At 48.6% G+C, this 25,381-nt stretch overlaps 1 protein-coding gene across 1 annotated transcript in view; it reads left to right on the plus strand.

The window, feature by feature from the left end:
- The first annotated feature begins 2,118 nt into the window (after positions 1–2,118).
- Positions 2,119–25,381, plus strand: part of CAPN5 (calpain 5) — a 57,047-nt gene continuing 33,784 nt past the window's right edge. The window contains exons 1-2 of the mRNA XM_027904955.1: positions 2,119–2,177; positions 18,820–18,996. Coding sequence (XP_027760756.1) covers positions 18,835–18,996 — 162 coding nt within the window. The 5' untranslated portion in view covers positions 2,119–2,177; positions 18,820–18,834. The remainder of the gene's footprint in view (positions 2,178–18,819; positions 18,997–25,381) is intronic.

The raw sequence follows: 25,381 nt of genomic DNA on the forward strand, positions 1-25,381 counted from the left end.
GTCTGCCTGGCAGCTGGTTTTAGGGCCATTAATGAGATTTGGGAGTTGAGGACCTGTTTAGGGCTTATACTTCCCCCTTCCAAATCTTCAGAGACTGAGGGTCTGTCTTTCTTTTTTTTTTTTTTTTTCTAATGAGGGGAGAGAAAAGAAGTGTATGAAACACCTGGTTTTGAGCAGCCCCAAGATCCATGGGGGAGAGGAGAAAACAAACAAAGAGAAAGAAAACACTAGAAAACAGCTTTTGCTGCCAAAGGAAGCCTTCGTGGAACTACAGATTTTTGGCTTCCCTATTCCTGTAACTAATCAATGAATTAAAATAATTGTAACACAAATATTGCATGAATTGAATAAGTAATTAAATTATAAAAATAACAGGAAAATACTAATAACCTTAATATGAAAAGTCCAGGAGAGTTTCAGATAATGAGAAACTGGAGGAAAAGTCTGGTCCTAGAGGACATGATTTGTGGTGACCACGTACAGCTGCAGGTGACACCTTGATGGGAACAAGAGCCTGTGCCAGGCCAACGCTGCTCTGGGCACAGCCTCCTTTCTAATTTTATCACCAAAATTTCACTGCATTACCACAAATATGACAAGCAGATGTCCTTAAGCGTTCACTCTGTCGCTGGCAGGCAGCAGCTAAACCTTAGCCCTCTTTTTTTTGTTTTCTGAAAGAGTCTGGGCACCCATGATTTTGAATCAGTTTATTGACAGTTTATTCCTGTCATTTCCGAATCTTTTCTTTAATTGTTCTTCCCTTTGCATCTATTTTTGGCTTGATTTATGATAAACCACGAATAGTACCAGTAAAGCTTGTGTGTCAAGTCAGCACATCAGATCAGAGCTGCCCCTGACAGAGAGTCTGTAAATCCTCACTGGCTCCCTCCCACCAAAGGGGGATGCACTTTTGTGGGGGTCATGTTTAGTTTTTCTCTCCTGAATGTGTATTTGTGAGCTGGGTAAGCACGTTTTCCACCAGTGTGGCCACCTTGGCCCCATCGCCTGCCCCATGATGCCCATTGCACATCAACCTCTGTGGATGTGAAGCTGGGCCAAGCACGTGCCCAGCCTTTGGACCTCCCACACACACACCCCTTCCCCCTTCCCAGTGCCTCACTTTCCCTCTTACAAAAGAGAAAACGGGATTAACTTTGGTCTTGGGCAGGAAAACACATCTCCTTCAACTCCTGTGATCATGCTCCACACCATTCCTTACTCAGGGATGTCCCTTTGCACCCAAATCCTGCAACCCCTGATGACTCTCCCCTGCATCCTCCATGGGTTATGTCCCAATGCCCCCCAGCTGCCTGGTTGTCTAGATGGCCCAGCCGCTGGTGGTGCATGGTGCTCCAGTTCATCCAGTTCCAAGTCCCAGTGCAAGGTCCCAGGCGGAGCGAGTGGGGCCTTGTCCTATTAACCAGTGCCAAGGCAACGCTGGTCCTCATGCCAGTGCCTGGGAGGTCCCAATGGCTAGTGCCTGTGTCCAGGTATGCAGGTGCTGCTCTCGGTTCCAGTTCCCAGCTGGTGGTGCTCGTGCCTCTGTTCCCCATTCCCCTTCTCTATCCAGGTGGTGCCAGCCCCTGTTCCCACTGATGGGCCCATTTCCCGGATGATCCCAGGTCTTGGTGCCTGGACAATGCTGGACTTAGATCCCGGATTCTGGCAGGGTTCCCACTACACCAGAATGGGTCACAGTTCCTGGATGGGCGCCACCCAATGCCATTCCCATTTCACACTACCGGGTGGTGCCAGTCCCCATTCCCAGTAGTGACTCCAGCTTCCACCAGTCGGAGACCGTCGGTTTCCGGTCCCAGTTCGCATTCCTGGTGCCAGTTCCCGTTCCCATTCCCGGTTCCCAGTGCTGGTTCCCATTCCCCAGTGCCGGTTCCCGATCCCGCTCCCGGTTCCCTGCGCCGGTTCCCATCCCCGTTCCCGGTTCTCATTTCAGGTCCCATTCCCAGCATCAGTTCCCGGTCCTGTACCCTATTCCAAGTCCCCAGTGCCAACCCCCATTCCCGCTCCCGTTCCCTGCCGGGCGCAGGCGCGGCGGCGCTCCCTGCCCGCCCCGTCGGGGCGGTGCTTGCGGGAGCAGAAGCGCTGCGGGAGCGGCGCGCCCGGAGCGGCGGCACCGGCACGGGCAGCGGGCACTGGGCACTGGCACCAGCCCGGGGCAGGTAAGGCGACCGCCGGCCCCGGGAGCGGGTGGCTCGTCCCTGCGCCCCCGCTGCTGCTCCGTCCGCGGGGGCGGCTCCGCGCCCCGCCCGGGGGTCCCGCCTCGTCCTCGGGGGATGCTCGGAGCACCTGTGGCTTTGGGAACCGGGAGGGCAGCTGCATTCCGGGGAGGGGAGAGGAGCCGGGGGGAGTGTATGTATGTGTGCATATGTGTGTATAAGATTTCGGGGCGGGGGGAAAGCCTATAGCAAGCTCCCTCCTCCTCCCCCGTGCGTAGAACGCTGCTCACCTTGCTTTCAGCAAGCGCTGGCGTTTGGGGGTGCTGGAAGTCAGGGTGCTTGGGGCTGGCGCGTCTGAAAGTTGCACCCCGGATGGTTCAAAACCTTGCAGCAGCTCCCAGTCATGCTTGTTTCTGCTGGGGAATCAAGCTGAACTGAAACTTTGAGCAGCGAGGCCTCAGCGCTGGCTGGAGAGCAGGATTTCTGCACTGGGAAAAAATCCTGAGGTTTCATGTTGTTCTTTGTTCCATTTTTTTGGGACGAATCCAAGGGGTTTTAGAAAGTCTTATGGAACGTTAAGGCGAGAGAGAGCTCCTGCCCCTGCCAGCTCACTGCTGGGGTCCAGGAGACTGGTGGCTTTGGGGCTTTCCAAGCACAGATATAAATCTGGATTTCCCACATCTGAGGGGTGGGAGGCGCCACCTCTTTCTCCCTGACCTGAAATAGTTATTTTTGACCTGAGACACCAGCCTGATGCTTTTGAGTGGAGGGTGTCCCATCAGAAATGTCTCTGGTCTTCTGTCTCTTGCATCCCAGTCTGGTAGCTGCCAGGTGAGCATGAGCTGCTTGCTCGGCTCTGGAGATCCACTCTTGTGGGATGCTTGGGTTTATTACCAGTTATTTATTACCAATTACCATCACATTTCTGCCTGGATGCTGCATTAGCTCTGAGCTTGGTGGGGAGTGCAGCCACGGCAAATGGAGCTAGAAGCAGAGCAGTGAGCTCAGCGAGTCACAGAGGATGATCTTAAATCCTCAGCTGCTTCTCTTGCTGCATCCAGTAAGGACCATGTTGCAGGCTTTCCCTAGGGTGCATTTCATCTCCATCCCATCTCACATCTTAAAGGGCCTTGATTCTCTGGCCAGAGTCAGCCTGGATTCCAAGTGTGCTGAACTGGTGTTATACTGGAGTTAAGGCAACATGGGGTCCCTACAGCTGCATCTCTGACCCCATGCTCTGCACATAGGTGGTGGGTAGCTCAAGGCAGGTGCAGAACCTGGCTGGGTGTGCTGCTCAAGGCAGCAGTGAATTGAGGAGGGACAAACATGAGTACAGGCGAGAGTGGGTATCACCTGTTGGGAGCATCCTTGGGATAGCAAGGACCAGGGAGGGGGAAAAGCAGCAGAGTCAACTGTGGATGGAGGCACAGAGCCTGATCCGGGTGCTCACCCCTTAGCTCCTGCTCAGTGCAGCATCTTACTACAGGCACAGTGTCCTGCTGTGATCTGTTTCCCCCTACCCTCACCTGAACGTCAGCTGCCTCCTACTTATTTTAGTAATTCTTTAATGTGTATCACCTGGGGCTCAGATCCAGAGCAGGAGCGTGCAGCAGGGTTGTAAAACCCAAGGTGGACTGATGGGTGCTCTTTGAGACCCCGCCACCCTTGGGAGCAGGATGTGAGGTCCAAACTCCCCCTGCAATGGGTGTGTTTGTGCAGATGCTGCTGCATGCACGGGGGCTGGCTCACTCAGTGGCTGGTGCTTGCCAGCAGCCGTGTGCCAGAACTGATTGGGAAAAACTTTCTCATTGGCAGCAGAGTTAAGGATCAAGGCATAAGCAAAAGGAAAAGCAGGTTCTGAGGAAGGCAGCAGGACTTGCTGTAGCAGGCCTTGCTCAGAGCAGAAATCAAGCCCCTTTGTCATGTCCTAAGGACACAGTGGGTGACACACAGAAGGAATATTCCCATCTGCAAAGCCATGACATATAAAACAGGGGCACAGTGTCATGACCGAGGCACTCTGGAGGTTTGTGATGGAGTCAAGTCCACCTTGCTTTCTGCCACCAGCACCCCCATCCTTGCATGAAATGACTTTATGTGAGGCTTTGACACGGCCACAAACCCAGGAAAATCCCTGCTTGGATGGTGTGTTCTCCACAGCATAATCTGTTCAAGGGTGCTCTTTTAGCTCGTGATGAGCAACTACTGTGATTATCCTCAAGCCCCTGGGGTGGAGGAATATGGAAACCCAGGACTGTTTTGCTCTCGTTTTTAGGGAAAGGAGATGCTCCAGGCCTCCTTTATCTGGACATGCCAGGGCTTTACACAGTGCATGTGGGAGTATGTCAGTGTAGAAGACTTCTGCCGGGGGGGGGGGGCAGCTGGGGGAGGTGATAAAGGGCACTGATGGACAGATTAAGCCCACGCAGCAGAGCTTAAATCTTCTTAAAGCCTTTAAGGGAGGATCTGAGTTCATTCTTGTTATTCATGCCGAGATTCGCCTGTGAAACCAAGCTGAGAGGCGCTATTCCTAGGAGATGGACGAGATGCTCGAACAGAGGGAAAGGGCTGACCTCAAGAATGAGTTGCAAGGTGTGGGGGTGTCCCCTAGGATATATATCAGCTGATGCGATGGGGCACTGTATGCCTGGGCTTCATGCTATGTTTGGAGATTGAATCATATTGGGATAGTCGAGACTGGAGGTTTGGGGTTCTTTTGGTCCTGGATGCCCCTGGGAGCATTGCAGAAAGGCAATGGGAAACAGGGAGAGGGTGTTTTTGTGACAAGGATACAGAAGAGTTAATGTGGAAGGACCAGGCTCTGAGATCCGGTGCTTGAGCGGGATTAACTCAGCCTGGAGCAGGTGCAGGGAAAAGGGCTCTGAGGCTGCTCAGAGGGATGGAGAGCTATTATACGAGGCTGTTTTGCTGGGCTTTTATAAAGGCAGAGAGGGGATGTACTTGCTGTCAATAAATAAATCTAAGTGGTGAACTTCAGGGAGGCAGAAGAGCTATTTGAACTGAGGGACAGTGTTGGTGTTGGGTTGTGAATTTGTTCAGTTTATGTTGGAAGGCTTACCTAGAGGCTCTACAACTGTATCACATCAGAGGATGGTAGGAGAGTGTGAATTAGGGCACATCACCTCTCTTCCAAGGTGCTTGACTGTGATATAAGGAGGATTTAGGGTTTGGTGTTGGAGGCCAGGACTCTGTAGTCAAGACACCCTGTCCAGGTGTCTCCTTTGGAAAGGGCTGTGTTAGCCAAGCAGGTCTCACCATCTTGATGTGGGACAAGACTAGGCATGAAACAGATGAAGCCCAGCTATATCACAGAGATAATTTTTCATCTTTGATTATGCCTCAAAAAGAAAAAAAAAAAAATTCATCTCCCCCTTCCCTGATTGCTGCACGGATTAATAACAAAGCATCCATGCTTTAAAGAAAGCTTTGGCTCTGATCCCAAGAGGAGATTTAGACAGTGTTCATTCTGGGGTATGATGATACAAAGAACGGGTGCATCCTCTAAATCTGCTCATGCTTGTGCATTAATTATTGGATATTTTTGGCTGGTCCAGAAAAGCCAAGATTCTTCTCCTAAAGCTTTCTCCATGCAGGGCAGCAGCAGGTTAATACAGGGAAGGAGAAGGATGCAGCTGTGCCTTGAAGGTTGGGATCAGGCACTCTCTCCTCCTCCTAACTAATCTCTAGAGGTGTCAACTCCTCTCTCTGCAGATGTCCAGAGGTGAAAGCCTCTTCAACCCAAAGAGAGGTGTCTGCTAACCTTTGCTCATGCTGTGGTGGTAGGGGAACACTTTTTAGGTAGCATTTATTTACTTATGTCTTCATGCCTTCACCCTCACCTGTTCTTTTGAACAGCTGTGGAGCACAAAGACTCAACAACAGGCTTGCACTGACCTGCTTCGGGCCAGACGGTGCTCCTCCATCTCCTGGCCCCGCGGGCGGTGTCACGGATGGGGAATGAGGTGCAGTGATTACTCTGGCTCTGCTCACTTCCAGCTGATTACCCAGGGAGAAAGGGCCAGGCTCTGGGCATTGCAGAAAATGGACACAGACCCAGTGGCTTCATGGAAGCTATGTTTTTCACCAGTCAAGCATCTGTCTGGCTGCAGCATTAACCCTTAACCTGCCCTGAGCTCTCCCCTTCACACCGTGGAGTCTTTTCATCTAGAGCTTATTCCTACTAAATTGTCTTACAGTGTAGAAGGCACCCCAATTCTGGTGACTTGATAGGGGGGTAACTTCTTGAGGTCACAGGGAAATAGGAATGATTGCCATTGAGTTTTTTACCCTCTCTGGGAAAAAGTCCTTTCTGCTCTATACTCTGTGGCCAGGGAAACTTTACAGCTTTTGATTTTCTGCATGATGCATTAGTTTTCAGCCAATGTTGCAGATCCTCATGCTTTGGGGATCCTCCTGGACTGGAGATGTGACAGATGATACCCCTGCAAAGCCGTGCTGGGAGCCCATGGGGTTTGAAGCATCTAGGTCAGAGACTGGCTCCTTTGGGCACGATCCAGCCCTTCAGAGGGGCTGGACTGAGCTCCTCAGCCCCTGCCTGCAGCTTTTTTGTCCCAGTTCAATAACACTTTGATGCATTTTACCTTAAAATACTCTTCTGGCAGAGAAAAGCTGTCCCTGCCCCTTGATTTGCCCTTGTGCAAAAATGACCAGTTTTAGTCCTCCCACCATCCATCTGAGCATCATCAGTGTTCCCTCCTGTCCTGTGACTTCAATCTGTTGAGAATGAAGGTTAAAGGCAGAGGGAACTATAAAGCATCCCAACCACTTTAACTCTGCCCCATGCTGGGAGGCTGGAAACCATAATGGGGAGCTCTGAAATGATACATGGGAGAGAGCTCCTTCTCCTCACCATGCAGGGACTTTCTCAGCTTATTGGGGCTCCCAACATAAGACAGATGTGGACATGTTGGAATGACACCAAAAGAGGGATGAAGATGCTCAGAGGGCTGGAGAACCTCTGCTATGGAGACAGGCTGAGAGAGTTGGGCTTGTTCAGCTTGGAGAAGAGAAGACTCCAAGGAGACCTTAGAGCCCCTTCCAGTACATAAAGGGGCTAAAAGGGAGTTGAAACTTTTCACAAGGGCAGGGAGAGGTAGGACAAGGGGGAATGTCTTCAAACTGACAGAGGACAGGTTTAAATTAGATGTTGGAAAGAAATTCTTCCCTATGAGGGTGGTGAGGCACTGGAACAGATTGCCCCGAGAAGCTGTGGCTGCCCAATCCTTGCAAGTGTTAGGTCAGGTTGGATGGGGCTTTGAGCCGCCTGGTCTAGTGGAAGGTGTCTCATGGAAGAGGGATTGGAAATAGATAATCTTTAAGTCCCAACCCAAACCATTCTATGAAATTGTCTTCTTGGCTGGCTGCAACTCATCCTCAGGTGAGGAAGGCTGCAGCGCTGGTTCATTCCATCAGGGTTTATCCTGTAATCTGGCCCTAACTGATTAAAAAAAGTTGCGGCAGCCCAGGCCAGGGTTATGCTTTTATCATCAGGGAAAGGGACATGGAATATTGCTTTCTGTGTAGCTCCAGCATGACAGACAGCAGGTCTCTCTGATCTCCAGGTGAAAAGGGCATTGCTCCAGCTCTGCTCCTGCCTGGCCTTCCATTAAACCATGACACTTTTCCCCTCACTATGTTTTTGTGGCTGTTGTTGTGTTTTTTTGTTATATCTCCAAATAATCCATACAGTGATTTTCCTAGGTGATAAAACACGTCCCTCTCTTGCAGCAAGCACCCTCTGTCCCAGCTTACATCATATTTTGACTTACCTGAGCTTCCCTGACTCCATGGTGCAGGACTCAGGTGGCTCTTGTTGACTCCATCCCTTCACAGCCCACCCTGAGCTGTTCCACTATTGCCTCCAGTCCCAGATAGAGAAGAAGGATGCATGTCTGTTTGTCGCTCAGGGTTTGGGGTTGGTTTGTTTTATTTTTTCCAAGGCACGCCCTGGTAATCAAGAGCTTCCTATGAAGTGTTTGCAGGCTTGCTGCTCCCAAAGCCTTGAAGAGCTGGTCCTACCAGTTGTCTGAACATATATAAATACTGTGAGGATTGCCTAGGGGTGATCTCAAGGGAGACGATTTCTCTGCTGAGCAAAGGGAAGCCTTGAAATTATAAAAGCTGCAGCTGCAAACTCTGCTTTTTCAGAGCCAAGTGACTGCTGCTGCGTGAGGACAGGATGGGGATGAGGATGGGGATGGGCATGGTGGCCGCTGGCTGCTTGCCCAGCAAGTGTTGCCTTTGGCTTCCTGGCAGGTCTTCATGTGGGAGCAGAAGAGCAATAATTTATTGCATCTAACATGAGGCTGCATCAGGTTCCTGTCCCGTGCAGGGAAGTGAAACTCTTCCCTGTGTCAGAGGGTACATCTCATACATACCCTGCAACTCACCGCTGCAGCTCAGAGCTGCTGTGGCATGAAGGTATCTCAGAGGAGCTGAAATTCTTGGATTTTGCCCCCAAACATGAGGTTGGAGTTTCAGTATGAGAGGCAGGGGTTTGTTCTCACTGTTCATAGTTGTGACTTGGTGATGGGTTAGTTTGACCTGGGGAACCTGCCTGAATGTTAATGAAGGGCTAGCAAAGATCAGGGTTGTCATCTGGGTTACCACAGGAAGGGCCTCAGAAGACCATGTGGAGCCCATGGGTGCAGAGGTCCAATCTTTCCCTCTGGACTGCATGGACCAGGTGCAGTCACATCACATCCTAATGGCTCTTCCTGTTACATAAGTTCTGGGAAGCAAAAGCAAACAAAGGTGGGTGCTCCACCAGAGTCTGACCCCCACACACACCTAAGGTCATGTTGTGTTGGTGCATAGAGACTTCGTGTGCTTTCTGGAGGTCACTGTCCCTTGTAAAACAGATCAATCATAGAATCACAGAGTGGTTTGGTTTGGAAGGGACCTTAAAGATTATCTCATTCCAGTCCCCCTGCCATGAACAGGGACACCTTCCACTAGACCAGGTTTCTCAAAGCCCCATCCAACCTGACCTTGAACACTTCCAGGGATGGGGCATCCACAACTTCTCTGGGCAACCTCTTCCAGTGCCTCACTGCCCTCACAGGGGCAAATTTCTTCCTAATTTCTGATCTAAACCTAAATCCCTCCTAGAGTATTTCTGCTATGCATGAAGAGGTAAAAGCCACCTATCACCACCCAAGGAGCATTGCTGTGCTGTGGTGTGTGCCAACCATGCTGCAGAGCAGCAGCCCTTGTGGTGCCTTGGTGAGCTTGGATCATCCAGCTGTCATGAACCAGATGTGGCCCACAGGAAGTATCCATCTAAACTCCTGCTACTTGGCAGGGGAGATGCTTGACTGGGAGATGAGGCTGAATGGAGGAAACCTGCTCAGCATCGTGACCTGTATCCAGCTCCCTGGAGGGGGAGAAAAGCTGGTGTCTAGTCCCTGCCTGGAGAAAGTGGCAGCCTTTATGCTCCAAGGGCAGTGTGGCAAACTCTTGTGTATTAGAGAAGGGCAGCACCGCTGAAATTAAGAAATAAGGGGTGGAAAAGCTGGCTGAGAGTTGGGGCAATTGCAGCATCTGAGGTAGAAACACAATTTGGAGAGCTCATATTAAGGCAATGGGAACTTAGGTTCAGACCTTTCAACTTGGCAAGAGCCAAGTGAAGCCATTCACAAGGATTTCTAAGAAATCTCACAAATTTGAGGCGGTCCAATCTAAATAAGAGAGGCTTCCCTCTTCAAAAGCACTAGCACCATCAGTTGCTACAAGCCTTTAACTAAAACTATTGTACTCCTGATGCTTTAGATAGTTACAGAAAGAAAAAAGCCAGTGAGAGAAAAGGAGGTAAAATTAAAAAAAAAAAAAAGGCAGATGTTGCTGGCCCATCCCAAATGTTTTGCAGACAAGGGGAATGCTTTTATCAGTCAGCATCTGTGTGGGGTCTGGTTATTTGCTGTTGTTGCTATGGAATTTATAGGACATGGGGCTCAGGAAAGAGGCTGGCAAAGGGCTTAAGGGTCTATCAAAGAGAAAACTGAACACAGAGGACCCAAGCTGGAAAAGGACAAGGAGCAGAGTGCCTTGGTGCTTCTATTCAGGTTTGGGTCAGGCAAAGAGAAAATACTAAAATGCTTTATTAGCCAAAGCTGGGAGTCTTGGCAAAGGTTTGAGTGCTGACTTGGAGCCAGGAGCTGTAGGGCTGGGGCAAAGCCTGTGGTGTAGAGCCCATCGTCAGAGGCAGTGGGGTGACCTCATCAGCTGAAATTGCAGGGGGTGTTTGGTTCCTGCTTGGTTTGAAGTGGAACAGGTCAAGGAATACATTTCTATTATGGCCAGGAGCCTCTCAAGAGGAGACCTGAAGGACTTGGTTGTCCTTCAAGGGACAGAGTTTTGGATTCTGCATGCAGGAAGGGGTGAAGGTGAGGGAGAGAGAAAAAACCCGTAGCCTTGGGAACAGTGTTATAGAATAACAGAATGGTTTGGGTTGGAAGGGTCCTTGAAGGCCTTGTGACTCCAACACCCCTGCCATGGGCAGGGACACCATCCATTAGACCAGCTTGTGTGCCTTGAACTTTTCCAGGGATGGGGCATGTTATAATGGGAACAGGGCTGAAGCTGCAGGAGGGATGCTCTGGATCAGCCAGAGGGACAAACATCACAGCTAGTCTGGAAGGGATGATCTTTCAGGGTCCAGCTGCCTTGATTGGCTCTCCTACAGAGTAGCTGCAGCCCTGTTATCTCTGCTGCTCCTCCTGCACTCATCTCTGTGCATCTTTTGAAGTTCAATTGCTTTAATTATCCCAGGGGCTGCGGAAGCTATTGAAGGCAGAGCATTTGCATGGAGACATGCTGCATTTTATCTGCACTACTGATGAGTTTTCTGAATGAATTTTCCAGTTACCCAACCTCTTAAATAAGCACCTCTTTGACCCATAATGTCCAAGAAAAAGGCTCTCCTGGCTACCTCAAGCAATGCCCTGTGACTCTTCTGTCCTTCCCTGTGTCCATCTCACGAAGGTACAGGTCTACCTTTAGACCATAATTTTTTTGCCCACTTGGCAAGAAAACCAGTCTGAGTATATTTGTGTGATGCAAGGCTTCCAGTGGAGTCTGTGTGACTAGATTTAAAAGTAGCTGGTCTAGATGTTCAATTAGAAACACTGAATAAATAATAGAAATACATGCTCAGTCCACTCCTGCAGAGATAGCATCCTTTCTTCCCCTTCTCCTTTTCCCCCCTTCACTCCTTTCCCCTCTTTTCCACAATGGTGATCAAAATGCATGCTGAAAAGGGCACAGCATCTCTGTAAACGTCATGGTGTGGGTGGTCTGTGTTCAATGTGATCCTCATGTCAGATAACAGCCCTCAGGGTAAGCAAGAGCCATGTGGCTGGATCACTACAGATGGAGGTGGCTTAATTCTGCATATATGGGTCTGCTCTTCCGAGGTTGTATTTTTCCAGTGCCTGAAAACCTGCTCTGTGTGAGCAGTGTGACGTGCTGGAGAAGGTTCCTGCCTTCTCCAACACAAAGGGGTTTTTTTGGAGGCTCCATGGCTCCTAAGTGAGCTTGGGAGTGCTTTATTGTTGCTGGTGCTCTCTGCTGCTCCTTATAATTATTAACCAGGGTCAGGGTGTGCTAGAGTGTGAGGGGTTACTGAAGTGGTGGCTGTTTCTAGGGACTGGGCATTGGCAAAGCCCTTTAATTCACCTTTTGTTGCTTGCCCTGTAACTCCTGCTGATCTCCAAGGGTTCTTAACCTTGTTGTGGCTTGGGGAACAAGCCTAACAATAACACAACCAGTAAGGCTGGCTCAGGGATCAAACAGCATGTGGGGGTATCCAACATTGAGCTTCTTTGTTCTCCTCAAACCATGAGTGGATTGGGATGAGCTTTACCCAGAGTGGTGAATATTTTCGGCAACTGTCTACTTTTTCTCAGCCTGTGCTGGCTTCCTGATGACTTGTTATCGCCTTCATCTTTCCGCTGTTTTTGGGTATGTCTTTCTGCCACCATGTTTAGCTGTTGTTCCACCCCTCTTCCTGCAGCTGCTGTGTCCCTCCAGCCTTCTTCATTTGCCAGTCCAGTGGGAGATGGTGCTCCTAGCTTTGCTTTGAGCTTATTACTCCTGCCTGTGCCAGGATGCCTTCAGACATCTGTTCTGGTCCCATCTGAGCAGAAGGGCCAGTCAGGCTGGTGCCGTAATCCCAGTTTGTGTCCAAAGCTCTTGCCAGGCAGAGCTCATCACCAAGGAAGGGTTATGAGAGTATTCACAGTGTGGGGCTGCCTTTTCTTCTGGCAGCTCCAACATCTGACTGTGTTTACAAAGGGTGACTCATATCTGCATGGAATGAGGAACTCCAGAGCCAAAAGCCTCTGTCCCAGTGTGAGTTATCCAAGCAGAAAGGTAGCTCCTGGTCATCACACCCAGCTGGGTCCTGCAGGAAATGGGTATTCAAGGATGCCCAGACCCTCCTGTTAACCCTGGCCTTCCCAGGAAAAAACATATCTGAATGCTGCACTACATGCAGACCTGCTGGCTGGTTGTGTCTCTCCCTGTGCTGTCATCTTGCTGTAAAGCAGCAAAGGAGCAATGTTCTGGAGGAAAAAAAAAAACAGAGGAAATAAAGCAAGTATGATAAAAATCACTGCACATAGCTGGAAACAGCTTCCAAATGTGACATCTTATCTTCAGTTGATTTTGTGCAGATGTTTCCAGCCAGGCTTGTTTTGGTGATGCAGAGTCACTTGCAGTAGCTTTCTGTTAGCAGGCGTGACCCTGTCCTTTCCCTGGCCGTGCTGCTAATGCACTTTTTAATGAAATATTTTTATTTTTTTTTTCATAGAACCATAGGATGGTTTGGGCTTTTTAAGACCCTCTAGTTCCAACCACCCTGCCACGGGAAGGGACACCTCTGAGTAGACTAGCTTGCTCAAAGCCCCATCCAGCCTGGCCTTGAACTCTTCCAGGGATGCGGCAGCCACAACTTCTCTGGGCAACCTGTGCCACTGGCTCGCCACCCTCACAAGGAAGAATTTCTTTCAGATACCTACTATTAACCTACTGTCTTTCAGTTTAAAGCCCTTCCCCATTGTCCTATCCCTACAAGCCCTTTGTCAAAAGGACATTTTTTTGAGTTGTTTTTTTTTCCAGTAATAGCCAGCTGTTAGCAATACCTTCCTTTGTAGGTCTTGCAGTGCTTTGCAGAATGGACCAGGATCACTGCAGAGGGAAAGTGATGTTTTTTTCCTGCTCCACAGAGGAGCAGGATTCATCAGGGGCCATTTGTTGTACTTATGTGCTTGCAAAAAGCCGTGTCGATGCAGAGGGTTTACTTGCTCAGAACAAACAGCCCCTAACCCCATCAGGATATTTTTGAGGCTAATTCCACTACACTGAGTTTCCAGTTTATGAGGGGGACGGCTTGTCCCTGTGTGTGCTCATGCAAGATTAGCCTTCTGGCTGAAAGGTGCCCTGTTCAGGTATCCTGATTTGGATGCCATCTGTGTTGCAGAAAATCACTGATCGAAATCGGAACCTGAATAAATATAATTGAAAGTAAAAATGATCCCTTCGCTTTTAGCTTAGTGGAGTTTTTAGCTCTTAAATGAGAACAGAGATATGACCCAATGAAGGGAAGAGATAAAGGCCAGAAGGGGACATTTAGTCTTCTGTTCTTTAGCAGTTTTGTTTCACTGCAAATGTTCAGTAATTTGCAATTTTGATAAAGAATCTCCTCTGGAAAGATGTCCAGCTGAGCTCAGAAACATCTGGAGATGAGCTACCCATAATTTCCCATAGGAATCGGCTTCCCTGGTTAACCTCAGTCAATTTGAGAAGAAACGAGATCTTGTTTTCTAATTTCCATCAGTGTGGCTTCAGCTTCCACTCCTTGTGGGCATTGCTAATGCAGGATGCTGCACTGTGGTGCTGGCTCTGGGCCACAGCACTTGGAGTCCAAAGAAAAGCTACAGTACATGCACAGCTGGGAGCAGGAAAGGGCTTTGGGAACGCAGCTTAGACCTGCTGTGGATGATGTGCTGCTGGTCCTGATGGCTTTTCCATGGGACTCTCACTTTGTAGCTCTTGAGAGGCACTGGCACAGGTTGCCCAGAGAATCTGTGGCATGGGGGTTGGAACTAGATGATCTTGAAGGTCCCTTCCAACCTAAACCATTCTATGATTCTAAGATGACTTAAGGCTTTTTTTTGTTCATTGTTGGCATAGAGTTGTTGGTTAAGAGGTGTGGAGTGCTTATCTTCTGTTCAGTGTAGACAGTGAGTGATGGTTCCCGTGCTTATTTCCTAAGTCCTGGAGAAAAGGTGTATAAAGCTCTTCTTGCATTAACAGGGTTTCCTCTCCTGAGCCAGACTTTTGTGTTGGTAGATAGGATAACCCTGGTGTTACCCCATGTCTGTCAGTAGAAACACCCAAGGAGGCTGGAAAAAATTATTTAAAGAACATTTTTAGAAAAAGCCTGGATGCTTTGAACACCCCACTACTGAACTACAGGGTTGTAGGTTGAAGATTGGGCAATTGAATGCCTGGGTTCTGCTTCATCTTCTCCTTGGCTGATTCTATGCCTTTACGATGTGATATCAAAGCTATCTCCTGTTTAGTGAGAACCACGCTGGAAAACAAGGGCAGCAAATCCTGTCCTCTAAGAACAAAGTGTTTTGTCTGACCTAGAGGCAGACAAGTATAGGATCTACAAGCAAGGGGCCATTTGCTCCTGGCTGGGATGCAGCCTTGCAGTAACACAAGTGTGGTGAGCCCATGCCAGCTATCAGTGGTAGAGAGGAAGAGTTTTGTGGAGGAGAAAGGAAGAGCCTTTCAGCACGTATGTGGTCCTGGCCAATGCAAGCACTTTCCATCCTTCTCCCTATTGCAGCACTTGGAGCCCTGATTGTTACCAGCTGGCAGAAGCTGGAACACCTGCATGATGCTGGAGGTGAAAAGGGGAGTCCACAACACCCCTGAGTCATAAGTCTGGCTCAGTCCTCCAACAAAATAGTTTCCTCATTAACTCCTTCATGGCAGGACTGAGGTTTGAATCAGACCACTGTTTCCAAAAATTCAGCTCTGCTAAGAGTGGTGAGTGCAGATTCCCTTCCCTGCTGACATACAAACACGTACATGTGCAAGCATAGGGTTGTTAATTCAAACCAGGCGTGAAAACGCTCAGTTCTTGTGCCCCTGGAGCATCTGATCTTGGTGCAAGAAGGCAAAGAATAATTAGACAGCCCTTGGGCATTTTAATGTGGCAGAGCTGATGTTCAGCCTGGTAAGCATGAAATGCTGCAAATTAGGGAGAGTAATGAATTTTAACACTGCCCTAAGAACATTACCCCCACACCTTCCTTTTAATTATTTTGCAAGGTGGTTTTGTTGTTGGTTGTTCGTTTTTTTTTTTTTAATTATCCTGAACAGTATCCCTTCGCCTTCTGCTTAGCGTTTCCTTTGCAACTTAAATCCATCTACATGCCATTATGTGAGAGCAGCCCTGCAGTGAGGACAGATGGCTGGTGAGGTGACAGTCACTATGGGGTGGGATAGCAGGGCAGAATTGAGGAAAACTGGGGCACCAGAAGGGCTGGAACTCCTTGGCTGAGGTGACCGCAGTCTTGCTCTCATAGGAATGGATGCTGCTGAGGGTGTCTCGTGAAAGTTGGTGTTGCAAGAATCATTGGAAAGCACAGCTCCAAGCTGCAGGGTGTAGCAGTAATTTTATGAATGAGCAGCCAAGTGCCAGCCCCTGGCCATGGTACAGGCTGCAGAGCAGCATCCAGTATCTCCTACATCAAACCCAAAACTCCTGCCTTAACTTGAGCGTGGCTTTTAGAAAGGCACCAGACCTCCCTCCTCCCCTCCTTTCTAAACTCCCTTCCGAAATCTCACTGTTTCTTTCTGCACAACTTCCCATGGAAGTATCCTTTCCCATATGTCAGCCCAGCTCATGCACCAGTCCAAGCAATTCATCTTGCATGTCAGCTAACAGCATCCTTCTATTCTCTCAGCCTGTTGTATTCCTGTGGAAAGCAGTTGCCAACCATCCCTTCCCAGCACTGTGAAAGTCCTACCTGATAGTCACCAAAAGTGGGTTGTTCAGTGCCAAGATGTCCCCATGACCTCCCTGGGGGTATATCCCCCTTGTCCTTTACCCTTTCCTCTGCTAAAGATCTGAAGGCCAGCTCCTTCCCTAGCCCTCTTAGCAAGGTGGATTGGACTACTGGGTGCATTCCCTGACTGCTCAGTGAGGCTTTCAGCTTTTCTAAAATGAGTACATCTAGTTTGTTATTCAGTTTTGATATCAGGCCATTTATTTTTAAGGGTTTTCTGAGGGCAGATGTTGCATGTGGGCCTCTTTGTAGCATCTGAGATGCTACAAAACATCTGGTGCTGATGCCAAGGAGAAAATCCCAGGAGCATCCCTATAAGCCCTTTATACCACAGCACCTCAGTGCATCACTGAGCTGCCTTCAGAGGCTCCTGTGTGAATTAATACCTGTGTAACTGGCCCTGTGCAGGCCAGGTCCTAGCCTTGGTTTCCAAAGAGAGCACTTGTGCTGGAGGCAGAGTTGTTCTCCCTGTCTCTGGCCTGCAAGCTAAGATGTTATAAGCTATAAAATCTCAAATCAACAATCTTGGAGGATCATCACTAAATGTTCACTATGTTCTTGGGGTAGGTGGTTTGTTGGCCATCCAGTGTCTATGATCTTCTCATGGGAGATGCATCTGCCTGTTGCCCCATTCCATCCTATGCAGTGGTGCTTCTCTTGCAGTTCAGTTTATTTTTAATTAAAGCCTTAATTGCCCCTTTTTACGGTTATTTGCAGTGGCTGCATCTTGTAGTCTAGGGCTGGGACGTGCTGGGGGTGATTTAGAGAAAGGTGGCTGCCTGGCACAAAGCACTCCACAAGCTGCTTTAGCAGCTGATCCTCGGTAGCAGAGACCTGTGGAACAGCCAACAAGGGGATTATTTTAGGTTCACTTAAGCTCTGAGTGATAAGCACTTGTGCTGGTAATCAGGCTGATAAATGCTGTCAATTAAAACCTGTATTTTGCTCTTCAGCTTTGCAGAAGTGATGTGGTTTGGTCTCTCCTGGAGGAGAGAAGCCTGGCTGGGTGGGTGATGCTCTTGGAGCACTGCTGTGATCAGAATGAGCATTTGTTTAGCTCTCAAACACCTACTTTTCTTCAGCTAATCCTAGTGATTCATTAACAAGGGATCAATTTACGGATGCTGGCATCCTAAATTGATGCCCAAGTGTATGTGATTATATAATCCCTGGGATTTTGTCTCTTTACAAATTAGCTGCCTCCAATTAGCCATTATCACAACTTCATTATCTCACCACAAGTGATAATACCACAGTAAGCATATGGTTCCTATACGTCTCACTAGGAGCAATGAGAGGTCAGCTTGCTGGATGCATCCACCCACCGGATGGGGCACCCTGAGTTTTACCATGTTGGAGGCTACAGTTGACACTGTGTCACTTGGGGACATGGTTTAGTGGTGGACTTGGCAAGGCTGGGTTAACAATTGGACAAGGTACCTTAGAGGTCTCTTGCAAGCTGAACGATTCCGTGACTCTATGGTTATGTGGCACACAAATTCCCATTTCTTTAGGAAACCATACTTAGATGCTTCCAGGTTAGGGTCACTAGTGGTCAGCATTTGAAAAAGAACATCCCATTTTGGGGATAGGTAAGGTTTGCACATGGCTGTTATAAATACAAAGAAACTTCAGGGAAGGAGCTTTGAAAAAAGTCTGTAATTAAGTAGAGGAACAATGCAGAACTCACCTTTTCCTTGTACCTGGTGTGAAGACAAGGTGACTCTCATTGCAGGGTGGAGAGATGAGGACCTTGGGGCTGGTACCTAGTGCCCAAAGAGCAGGGGTGGTGGAGCAGTGATGGAGAGGTGCTGCTCTCTCTCTGGGGGACATTTGGGCAATGGTTTCCTGCTGTCATCTGGATTGCAAAATTCATGTCTCTGCCCTGGAAGCAAGGCGCTTGTCGAGAAAGAATAATTAATCTAGAAACATGTGGTGCTCTGCCAGGAGGCCTTTTTTTAATTAAAACCAGATCTGATAAAGTCTACAGAGAAATTTGTGTCTCTCACAAAATTATGAAATGCACATCCGTGATTCGAGGCTGTGCAGTGGAGAAGCCCCCATAAACCTGTGCACATCCATCTTACAGGGGGTATCTTTTCCTCTTTGGGCTCTGAGGGCTGTGTTTTTCCCAAATGAGTTACAAATTCACTAAGAAGAAGTTAACATCTATTGCTATGCCTGTTTTGGTCATATTTGGCCAACTGGGAGGAGATTAGTTCAGCTGGTTAGAACAAGGTGGTGATTAATGGCAAGGTCATGGCTTTGATCCCCTTGTGGGCCATTCTTTTAAGAGGTAGACTTGATGATCCATATGGGTCCCTTCCAACTCAGAATATTCTGTGATTCTGTGAGAAATGGTAGTCCCATGTCCAGGGATCAGCAGGGTACACTTGGGTTTAGAGGTGATTATCTTCACCCACAAGGTCCTCGCCCTGCCACTCAGATGCTGTAGAAAGGGACAGAGTGTTCCTGATCAGACCCTGCCCCATCTCATTCCTGCTCTGCCTGTCCTCCAGAGCTGGTGGGGAAGAATGTTTTCCTCGGTGAAGCCATACGAGAACCAGCGCTACGCCTCCCTAAAGAAGGAATGTCAGCGGCGGAAGCAGCTCTTTGAGGACCCGCTTTTCCCCGCCAATGATGACTCGCTCTTCTACAAGTCAAGGATTCAGGGCATCCAGTGGAAGCGACCGAAAGTAAGTGCATGCATCCCCTTGCCCCTCAGTGCTGCTTTCTACCATCTCTGTTCTCAGGCATTTCTAAAAATGCACAGCGCATCCTTCGCCAAGGCTGTCAAGCCCTAGTCAACATCTCTCCCCATCAGGGTTTATTTGCCCAGAACTGATATTGTGAGCCTCTAGGGTGCCAGAGAGACCTGCTGAGCTCAGGTCCAGGCTTTTCTGCCCCCAGTGAGGTCTAAGAGCAAAGGAGGCTTCTCTGTGACTCTGTTGCCACATGAATAAATCAGAGAGATGGTTTGCAGCCAGGCTGGTATTGGGTACTGCTGTGGAGGCTGGTGGGTCCAGCAAGACAAAGTGTTATCTCTGAATCACAGAATGGTTTGGGTTGGAAGGTACCTTAAAAATCATCTAGTTCCAACCCTCCTGCCATGGGCAGGGATACCTTCCGCAAGAATACTCTTGGTGGTCCATTTTTGAAAGACAAAGGAAGATAAGCTTTGGGTAGGTGAGGTGGTTTGGGGGTCTTTGGGCATGACCACCCACTTCCCCTTCCTTCCACTCATGTGCAAAACCCATGTTCCCTGGAAAAAACACTCTGCATCTCCTCCATGCTGCTGTATCTATCATGGAGTCAGGCTGGGGGAGGCTGGGGGAAACATTGCCAGTCCCTCTTCTGCTATCCTCAGTGCCTGCCCAAAGGATGCACATCAGGACCTAAGGGCACTGTGGGGAATTTGTATGTCCTGGTATGGCATTCTACTTGGGGTTGACCATGAGACCAGTGTTTTGACTGCCATGAAGTACAAGGAATCACGGGGAGCAATAATAAGTGGTTGGGGAGTGGCAGTAGCCCAGCATCTAACATATATGGTGTTTTCTTCCTTGCCTGTGGGGAGAAGGAGCCCTCTCTGCCCAGCTCATGCTGTTCCACACACAGCTTGATGGCATTTCAGCATTGTGGGGTTGCCTGAGCTGCCGTCATCATCTGTGCCCCCACTGACAGCCTGGAAAATCAGCTGGCCTTCAGCAAGACAGAGCTGTGTCTGTCTGGGCCAGGGCAGCCCTGGGAGTATGTGGACAGAAAGGCTTTGTGTGAAGGGAGGGTTGGAGCTGAACTGACTCTTTCTGTGTGGCCAGAGGGGGCTGAGCCCCTGAGCATCCCACTGGGCTCCTTGTGGAAGGAGATCTCACTTCTCTCTGTTCTGCCTTTGGCTTCTCCACACCAGCTCTGCCTGGTCACGGGGTTTGTGCAAAGCCCTGTGTGTGTTTTAGTTTATTCCCTTTGTCTGCTGGAGGAGGAAGATGCTCTATGTACAGCTGTCTTCTGAAGTCAGGGCCCACCATGGTTTGGTCTCACTGTGAGGGAGAACACGCCTTGCACATCCCATTTACACAGCAAGCAGATGATGCTTGAGAATTTCTAAGTAACTTTCTCTGATACTAAAAGGTAGGGATGTATTTGTGACCCCTTTGCTGGTTTGCATCCGGGGACACATACATTCACTCCTATGTCTAATGACAGATGGTTGGATCCAGTTTTAGAGGGTCAAACTTTGCTTGTCTTCTGCTGAACATCTCAGAGCTTTTCTCTATCTGCTTCTCTGGCTTTCATCTCACTTGCAGCCCTTGATCTTCAGTCAGGTATGGTCCTTTGCTGCCTTGCTCTGTAGAGCATGAGGTCTTTCCAAGAAAGCTTTCTGTCTGTAGAGCATGAGGTCCTTCCAAGAAAGCTTTCTGGACCTTGTGGTCTTCACCTGTAAGGTGTCATGCTCACCTATTCCAAACCCATCCCTGCTGAAGCATGGAGTGAATTTCAAGCCTTTTGCAACCACTTACCTCTGCAGTTTCATAGGATCGTAGAACAGTTTGGGTAGGAAGGGACCCTTAAAGTTATAGCAAGAGGCTCTTTCTGGCATGTGCTGGCAGTGGGAATGGAGACTGGAAGTGGGTCCCATATGCCAGCAAGGTCTTTGTGTGGATAACTAGACATGAAGGTGATCCCTGTTTTGCTGTCTTTGCACCAGACAAAGGGAACTTTGCCAGTGATTTTGGCACCAGAAGGCATACATGCTGAGCAGTAGCAGACTCATTGATGCCCCTCTCTGGTAGAATTGTTTGATCAGACCTGCCCAGCTGCCTTGACCACAAAAATCACCATTAAAAAAAAAAAGAATTTGAGCTCACACCTGCTCTGTTTATGCTGAAGTTTCCCAGAAGCCTCTTTCTCAAAAGCATTTCTCCAGGTTCTTTCAGTTTTTTATTCCAGCAAAAGTAACTGAATTTCACAGGAGAACTGCTTCCTGCCAGCCAGACAATGCAAAGTGACATTTTTAATTGCTTGGCTCAATTGTACCTGAATTCATACTGGCTCCCTAAGGGAGAGAGCCCAGAAAAAAATCCCAGCATCTTCTGCATGGAAAGCAAAGGTAGTACCTCTGGGTATGAGGAATCTTGATATCTCACCAATTTTCTGTCTGAAAAAAAGCTGGGAAGCACCATCAGCTTTTCCAGTTTAATGCAGGATTCAGTAGGATCCAAAATATCCATGAAGTTCAAATCAACTGTTCTGCCTGTGTGCTAAGGGCACTGTACAGTTACTAAACTACACTAAGTCCCTACAGCATCTGCTTTCTGTTACAACCAGCAAATCTTCCATTAGGCAATCATGGTAAATTCTTGTTCAGAAAAAAACAAGCAGTGATACTCCCTGCATTTGGCACACACTGTTTGGGGGATTTCCTGACATAGAAATGGAGTCCCCAGTCCCAGGGAGACTTATCTGCAGGGACGGGATGGTGTGTACACACTTCTATCTCTCGAGGCCATGGCCGTGGGTTGTTTTGGAGAGTTTCAGCTCAAACTGTCTGTTAAAACATAAGAGCTCATCGTGTCTCTAGCTTTGCTGTGAGAACAGAGTGGGTGGAGAGTGGAAATAAAAGCTGTCAGCTATTAAAAACAACCACTTGCTTTCTTGGAAAAGTTGTCACTTGTGATCTGTGGAAAGAAGTGAGACATAGGAGATAAGTTTTGCCCAGAGAAGTTGTGGCTCTCCCATCCCTGTTAGTGTTCAAAGCCAGGCTGTATGGGGCTTTGAGCAACCTGGTCTAGTGGAATATGTCTCTGCCTGCAGCAGGGGCATTGGAACTAGATGATCTTCAAGGTCCTTTCCAATCCAAACCATTCTATGATTTTTCAAGCTTCCATGTGAAAAGGAATTGTAGTGAACTCCCTGGGGTGCTGCGAATGTGCTTTGGCAGAGGCAGGATCTCATTTCCATATACTTACATGGTACTAGTACAGATCTAAACAGTCCATCCCTTGTGTGTGCATCCCTTCCTTCCCAACCGTCCTTCCCTCATCCTTTCTGCTCCTCCATGTAATCCCAAAGCCTGAGGCTGCTTTGGTGAAAAAAATCCAGTAAACCAAAAAAAAAAACCCTATCTCTTCAGTGCTCTTCCTTTTGCCTGAGGTTTTCCTGGGCAGAGGGGAAAAGGGGAGGCTAAGGAACAGCTCTGATCCCTTCCGTGGTCAGGCTGTTTTGCTTCAACTCCCTCCTGCATCCGGCACTGCAGCCTTTCCTGGAACGGGCTCAGCCTTATTCTTTCCAGTGGGGTGTCCTCCCTCCCTCCCTCCCTGCTTTCTCTGGCCTTCAGCCCTGCTCTGGATGCCAGATCTTTGCAGAGGGAGCAGCTGTTTGAGCCCTCTAATCAGTTTTTGGCTTTGGTGGTTGTTTGCTGGACGTCTTTGTGATGCGACACAGTGAAGCCAGAAAGCTAATTACTGGGGTGTTTTGGAGGGAGGGAAGCCACAGCAGCAGTCTGAGCTGGGAAGGGGGTCCTGAAGAGCCTTGTTTGAGTGAATCCACTTAAAAACAAGAGTGGCTGATGGTTGCTGAGCCAAAACAGGTTTTGGAGCTCACTAAGTCAGCATCAGCGGCTCCTTTTGGCAGCAGCACTCAGCTATTGCATTAGAAATGAAACAGAGCTTTTTGGACTAAGCCCAATTCCCAACACCTTGCTTGAAACTCCTTTCCCTCATGCTCTGCTTGCTGCTATCTGAAGGAGAGGGAGATCTGTATTCAGGCAAGTAGTACCACTCCCAGTGGAAATCCCAATCTGATCCTCAAGCTCAAGGTTTTGCCCGCCCTATTTGGGACAGGAATGCTGGCAGTGCACCATGGGAGCAGGAGGTTTGGTCTGTACGTTGGGTCAGCTGGTCTGGGTGTTTGGAAGGTGGGTAAATAAGGAGAAGTGGCATGGATACCAGGAGATGGGGCTGGACAAGATGCACGATGGGTGACAGAAATAAGGGAGATCTGGAGCACCCGCTGTGTCTGCTGATCCCCTCTAGAAAAAACAGTGTATTCCCATCCACAGCAGTGTGCTGCAGGACCTTGCAAAGCAGTTTATGGTCATCCCTAAGATGCTGAGTGGTTGGGACATGAGATCCCAAAGACGCTTAGAGGGGACCAGGTGGGAACTCAGCGCCAAGCTGTGCCAAAGGTGCTGTAAAAAGAAGCTGTGACAAAGCACGAGGGTTTCCAGGCAGGCTGTTGTCACAGTGAGTGGGTGGCTCAAGGTGAGGTGTGGCGATGGCTGAACCTGAGCTGAATCTCTGCACTGTGAGTTCAAGCCTGGCTGATTGAAACCACCAGAGAAACTCTTGGATGAAGCCTACACCCTCCCTTCTTCAGGTGAAGAGTTTTGCCCTCCATGCCTGTTTCTCAGTATTTTTATCTCTCCCCAGTATTTGCTTGCAAGCACCAAATTATCTCTGCAGGAATTAATTGTCAATGGAGGTTGTCACTGATTAAAGAGCATAAAGGTACATTCTTGCTAAATGGTAATATTATTTTATCTGGATGAAGGCAATGTCATTTGGAGGGGAAGGCCTGAGAGTCAGCATAGTTTTGGAGGAGACAGACAGGCTAGGTATTTTGGGGATGGTTGTGGGAAGCCGGAGGACTTAGGGCAGTAGCCCTACTGTGGCACTGGGGAGAGAGGTTCTCAGTCCCAGCCCTGGGGGTTTTTTCCCAGATAGACGAGGAATCTTGTTTTTGAAACCAAGAAAATAGGATTTTTTAATAGCCACTTCCCTGCTGTCCTGGCATGTATCTATCCTGAGTTGTGTATAGGGGCTTTGTTCATTCATAGAATCATAAAATGGTTTGGGTTGGAAGGAATCTTAAATATCCTCTAGTCCCAACCCACACTGCCATGGGCAGGGACATCTGCCACTAGACCAAGTTGCTCAGTGCCCCATCTAATCTGGCCTTGAACATTTCCAGGGATGGGGCAGCCGCAGCTTCTCAGTGCAGCCTGTTCCAGTGCCTCACCACCCTCACAATAAAGAATTTCTTCCTAATATCCAATGTAAATCTACCCTCATTCAGCTTAAAGCCATTCTCCCTTGTCCTATCATGCAGGATGCATTATGTCCATTGTCTCCTGAATTAGATGCTGTTGTGTTTGGAGGAGGTGCTGCAGGAAGGGAGAGTATCTCTCAGCTCTACTTTTCTTTACATTAGTAAGCACTTAGCTCTTTTTGCATGCTGAATGAGGATTATACAATCAATCCCCATGGGGGTTTCCTGGAAGGGGAAAGGAGTCAATGAACTAATTCACTAAAAGCAGGACCAGCACTTCCCTGCCCGCAAGTTTCTGCGTTAAAAGGTCTTTTCCCCAGAGGATAGTACAGACTGGGAAGCTGGCAAAAACACAAAAATGAAGATAATGGGGAAGACAGAGGATAAATTCTTGCAGTTCTTTGTTCTGAGAGCTCACTTGAAGCTCACCATGGAGGCAATTAAACTGGCAATGGTCATTGGGTGCAAAAACCTCCTGGTGTCCTATTTGGAGGTCTTCCAGCAGAAAGACTAAAATACTAACCTCTGCACTCCAGGGATGTCTTTGTTCAGCTTTTTGCAGAGCCTTGGCTTGTCTCAGTTTTGGTCCTGCCCAAACAATGCTTGGGGTTAGTGTTGATGCTGGGGCTCCTCTGTGCTGCTGGATTGACTGAGGGATTGTCTCCTCTGAACAGTCTTTCATCTGTCTGCGGTCCGTCACAGAAGTTGAAATCCTTCCAGACTTTTGCATTTCTCCGCTTAAGAATTTATGAGCCGCTCGCCTGTTAATTTATTTGCTGTTTTCAGTAAAACTGGAGCTGATTGCCAGTCTTGTTGCTCCTTGCCAGGAAGGGATTCGGTCATCATTTAATGCAATCTCGGAATTGACCTTGTTTTTACATTTTTAAGCCATTCATGGAGTCCCCCACATCCCTCAAGATGAACAAGAAATTTATTGTTATTATTTTCCTTATTTTAAAGGGTCTCTACTTTCCTTAAATGTGATGCTGACCCCTGGCTGCATTCCAGCAGGTCTTGCCAGATCCTCCCAGGGCC

The sequence above is a fragment of the Empidonax traillii genome, unplaced genomic scaffold (genome assembly GCF_003031625.1).
Source record: "Empidonax traillii isolate 1590-97213 ecotype Southwest subspecies unplaced genomic scaffold, ASM303162v1 scaffold1105:size522451, whole genome shotgun sequence".
Lineage (NCBI taxonomy): Eukaryota > Metazoa > Chordata > Aves > Passeriformes > Tyrannidae > Empidonax > Empidonax traillii.